The sequence below is a fragment of the Lolium perenne genome, chromosome 5, assembly GCF_019359855.2.
Source record: "Lolium perenne isolate Kyuss_39 chromosome 5, Kyuss_2.0, whole genome shotgun sequence".
NCBI classification, from domain to species: Eukaryota; Viridiplantae; Streptophyta; class Magnoliopsida; order Poales; family Poaceae; genus Lolium; species Lolium perenne.
Window position 1 is genome coordinate 190,036,679 of NC_067248.2, and position 5,151 is coordinate 190,041,829.

At 44.8% G+C, this 5,151-nt stretch overlaps 2 protein-coding genes across 2 annotated transcripts; both read left to right on the forward strand.

Moving 5' to 3' along the window:
- The first annotated feature begins 1,035 nt into the window (after window positions 1-1,035).
- LOC127298116 (wall-associated receptor kinase 5-like) lies at window positions 1,036-1,926 on the forward strand. Its single transcript, XM_051328068.2, has one exon. The coding sequence runs from the start codon at window positions 1,036-1,038 to the stop codon at window positions 1,924-1,926; it is 891 nt and encodes a 296-aa protein (XP_051184028.2).
- Window positions 1,927-4,156: 2,230 nt separating this feature from the next.
- On the forward strand, window positions 4,157-5,151 carry LOC139831341 (putative wall-associated receptor kinase-like 16). Its single transcript, XM_071820629.1, has one exon. The coding sequence runs from the start codon at window positions 4,157-4,159 to the stop codon at window positions 5,051-5,053; it is 897 nt and encodes a 298-aa protein (XP_071676730.1). The 3' UTR covers window positions 5,054-5,151.

The following is a 5,151-nucleotide window of genomic DNA, read 5'->3' on the forward strand; positions in this document are numbered from 1 at the left end:
TGTTCCAAGTTGAGACATATACAGATCGCCATTGCATCAAGCGATGCACACAACCTCATTTATTGCATAGTTTCATAAGTTCAGATTTTACATCTTATAGATACATAGTATGTACATGAAAATCAACCAGCACAAAAATAACAGACAAAGTCGCCTATGAATCATGTGAACGATTAGAACGCCGCCGGCCACCCATTTTGTAAATAGCCCATGCAACCGTGTCCGAATGGGTACACCCTGAATCTATGGGCGCCCTTGTTGCATCTCCGGTAGTAAGAAAGACAACTCGTGAATCTAGTGGGTAGCCATACGAATAACCTATCGAAAATGAGTAGTTCCATTTTTATTAAAAATGACACCTTTTTGGCAGTTCCATATATAACATACTATAGCACAAAATTCCACTCTAATGCGTGCTTTCGTTTGTTTATCTACTCCATTTAACCAATTGCCATAATATTTGTTAGGAGAGCAATAACAAAAGTAAAGGAAACCACTCTCCAAACAAGACGAGCAAAGGAACAGTCAAAAAGTAATTGATTAATAGACTGCTCGGAGTAAAAAAAAAATGTTAGTTCTGTTGCGTTTACGCTTTACCACATGATAATTTTAATCTTTAATGAAACCTTTAATTTCCATATGCACTTCCGCAAAAACACTGTGTGTCCATTCATGAAATCAGGATACATTAATTTGACTATAAAACTTTCTAAAGTAGTTAGTTTGCAGATAAATTTATCAATGATCCTTGTTGAATAACACTACATACATAGTATAAGCCGCTGGACCAAATTCAATATTTTGAGGATTGTGTGCTAGAACACATGTGTTAGTGCGCTGTTGCTTGATAAGTGATGCAAGTACGAAAGTCGTTATATTAAAATGAACGGAAGTGTTGTCCATTCCAGCTAAAAGATCGAGCCGCTAACTCTATATAAACAAGCTTGCGCCATTCAGCAAACATATATAGTCAGCTGAGTTAGCTCGAGCGTCCAATAAACAAGCAGGTCGGGCAGTTATTGTGTTAGTGCTACGATGGTCAGGCGTCCATCAATATGGACGGCACTCTTCCTGCCTGTGCTGGTTCTCGCCGATAGCTTCCAGCCGCGAGCGACAGGCTGCAACAGGAACTGCGGCGGCGTGGACATCCCCTTCCCGTTCGGCGTCGAGGACGGCTGCTTCCTGCCGGGCTTCGGGATCAACTGCACCGACGGTGGCACGCCGATCCTCGCGGACAACCCGCGCAACCTGAAGGTGCTGAACCTGACCGTGATGCCGCGACCGGAGGCCTTGGTGATGCTGCCCATCGCGTACCAGTGCTACAACACCACCGACGGGGCCATCAAGCCCGACGAGTCATTCGATGGTATCATCGAATTGAGCCCCCTGTACCGCATGTCCAACACCAGGAACGAGCTGGTCGCCCTCGGCTGCAGCACCTTCGCCTTCACAAACTCCAAACCTTCGATAGGTTGCTTGGCCTACTGCCGCGAGGACTACGGCTTGCCGGAGGACGGCGTCTGCACGGGAATCGGCTGCTGCAGCGTCGACATCTCAACGACGCTCAACGACAACAACATAATATTTGAATCCGAGCCGACGAATTTCTGGACGCACAAGGGTGTAAACATTAGCCCTTGCGACTACGCGTTCATAGTGGAAAAGAACACCTACCGCTTCAAGGTGTCCGACCTCAACATGGACGGGAGCTCGATCACCAAGCCGATGGTGCTCGACTGGGCAATCCGCGACGACAACGTAGAACACAACATCACCTGTCCCCAGGCGAAAAACACGCCGGAGTACGCCTGCATCAGCACCAACAGCGAGTGCCTCAACTCCGCCCATGGCCCCGGATACATCTGCAATTGCACCAAGGGATACTGGGGCAACCCATACCTTACCGACGGATGCCAAGGTAACTAACCGTCCCTTCGTTTCTGCAAGTATATTAATAGTGCAGACTCGCTCATTGTTGATTATTTTCGTCCATGACACAGATATCGATGAATGCCAGGATCCGTTGCTTTTCCCTTGCAACGGAGTGTGCACAAACCACCCTGGTTATTACGGTTGCGCCTGCCCTTCCGGAAAACAGGCTCATAATAAGGATGCATATCTGAATGCTTGCGACTTAATAGTCTCAAAGAAAGCAATTGCTGCAATCGGTACACACACATGCTCAGTTTTACATTTCCATATTCCCGCAATGATATCCTAGTGTTCTGTTTGGAATGTGATATGTAGAGGCTATAGGTCAATAGGTGTATAGGGTCATGAAAATATAAATCAGCTGGCGCAATGCTTTTTCCCTGGTTCTAGCTAGCTTCTACGTGCGGGGGTTTCCTACATCAAGAAAATCCAGCTTTGCGAGTCAATCAAGATGAGTTAGCTTTGTACGTGCAGCTTGGTAGAGAAATCAATTTGCCATCAAACAGTTCACTACAGAAATCGGTGAAGGTGCCGACGGCCACGGGACGTCGGCGTATCCTACGCCGAGGGCTACCGTCGGCGTAGACCCTCGGCAAAGGTCGGCCTCGGCGGAGACCAAGCGTTCCTCGATGTAGTGACGGCCCTCGACGTAGGCACCTTGTGCCGACAGCCGGCTCTACCCCTTGGCGTACGGGCCCTCGGCATAGCCTGGCTAGCGGCGCCATCCATTTGACGGACGTTGGCGTCTACGCCGATGGCCTGCCCCTCGGTGTATCCATCCACGTGGCGTGCACGGCTGGATGCGGGCGAGCCCTATGCTGAAGAGCATGAGCACGGTAGGGCAACATGCTATGCGTGCACCTTCGCCGACTGCACCTCGATGACCTACCTGTGGATAAGGATGGCAATGGGTAGGGTATGGGCATGGTAGAGCAATACCATACCCATACCTGTGTAGTAAAATGGGTACAAACTTCTTCCCATACCCGTACCCATAGGTACACAACTTTACCCATACCCTCTATCAAAAAAAAAAAACTTTACCCATACCCATACCCGGTGGGTATCCGTACCCACTGGGTACCTGGTGGGTAGGTAAAATTGTACAAAAGTCACACACAATTCTAAATTTATTGATAGCAAATTCGAAAAAAAATGAATTATCTCAACTCAATAACAGGTAGTTGAGTACATAACAATTAACAAGATATAATAATCACATTCTCATATTCTAACTCACAATTCAACAAAAGTAGACATGTCACGTAGAAAATTTACAATAAACGGGCAGGGTATGGGTATACCCGCGAGTACAAGGCTATACTCGTGCCCTACCCATGGTTTAACGGGTTACTACCCATGGGTATAAAAATGTACCCATACCCTGCCCATGCAGGGACTGTACCCACGGATACCCATACCCGTGGGTAAATTGTCATCCTTACCCGTGGACGTGCATCGACATGGATGCCACTGCCCGCGGGCACATGTAACTTTAGCATCTAGCTCGAGACGACCTTGGCGGCTTGGCCGGGACGAGCGCCGGCGTGGGCCGGTAGTGGTCGTGATGCTAGTCGCGGTTCGAACTAATGGTCATAGTTCTTGCGTGTTCCTGAACATAATTACTTTTACATTATTTATATGCACACATGATCAAAAATAAAAAAATCTAACATGGTCATTTACATGTCAATTGATGTGTAGATCGGTGTACGGCATAAACAGTCGCTCGATTCTTAGAGAAATAATACATATTTTTTGTTAAAATCTACATTTTCACATTAGTTTTAGCCAAATAACTTTCAACTTTCTTGCAGTGCTCACCTCACACAGTAGCTTTCTCACAACTCACAGCTCACAACAGCTTTTTTGGAATCCACATCTGAACCAAACAGAACCCTTAGTTAGCATGTATTTAATAAATTAAATGAACCAAAACAAGGTGCATTAGTTATTAGTAACTAACTTACCTAATTTGTTAATTGCAGGTGTGGCTGTAGGGGTATCCATACTTATTATCGCTCTTCTTATAGCATTCATTATGCTCCAAAAGAAAAAATTGGATAAACTTTTTGAAAAGAACGGAGGGGAGATGCTTAAAAATGTGAAAGGCCTAACAATATTCACAAAAGATGGACTAAAGAAAATCACAAGAGATAATGCAGAGTTTCTAGGAAATGGAAGCTTTGGTAATGTGTACAAGGGAACTCTTCCTGACCAAACCATGGTGGCAGTTAAGGCATCTATCAAGGTAGATGAAGCGACAAAGGAGGAATTTGTTGACGAAATTGAGATTCAGACACAAATGATCCACAAAAACATCCTCAAACTCGTTGGTTGCTGCCTGGAGGTGGAAGTTCCAGTATTAGTCTATGAGTTCGCTTCAAATGGGAGCCTCCAAGACGTCCTTCACGGTCAAAAAGATCAAGTCCTTCCCTTGGACTCACGTTTGGACATTGCAATTGGCTCTGCAGAAGGGTTAAAATATATGCATAGTTATGCAACGCATGCCATGAGACATGGTGATGTCAAGCCAGACAACATACTTCTGGATGACAAGTTGACACCAAAAATAGCAGATTTTGGGTTGTCGAAACTACTCAAACAAGAATATTTTGCAAAGGTTGTGGTTGGATGCATGGGTTACATAGACCCAATATTCATGAAAACTGGCCTTTTGACACAAAAGAGTGATGTGTACAGCTTTGGAGCAGTTTTATTGGAGCTCATTACAGGGAAGAGAAATGTATATGATGAGAAACTTAGTCTCATTATTGAGTACCGAAAAGTTTATGAAAATGAAAAGAGTGGGAGGGAAATGTTTGACAAAGACATTGCTACTGAAGAAGATATCGTCGTCCTTGAAGAAATGGGCAAGCTAGCAATGGACTGTCTAAAGGAAGATATAGAAAATCGACCAGATATGACAGAGGTAGCCGAACAACTTGTGATAATTAGGAGAAACAAGAAGCTTGGCAAATTAAGCAGTGGAAATCCTAACAACATTGGGGATATTACCATATATAATTCTCCTACAAACACAGAGGTCAGTGGATCTAGTAGCGCCGAAATTTCAACAAATTCAACTCCCAGCAACATGGACATCCTTCCTACTCCATAGGCCAGTAAATGCAAAAACCAGCATGCCAACACAAGTATTTGTATCTTATTATATTTCCATGATTTTCCCTAAGTTGGGAATATGCACAACATTATTGG

Bases quoted from the DNA above. Each gene is read 5' to 3' on its own strand.
- LOC139831341 (XM_071820629.1), top strand. From the start codon at position 4,157: ATGGTGGCAGTTAAGGCATCTATCAAGGTAGATGAAGCGACAAAGGAG.
- LOC127298116 (XM_051328068.2), top strand. From the start codon at position 1,036: ATGGTCAGGCGTCCATCAATATGGACGGCACTCTTCCTGCCTGTGCTG.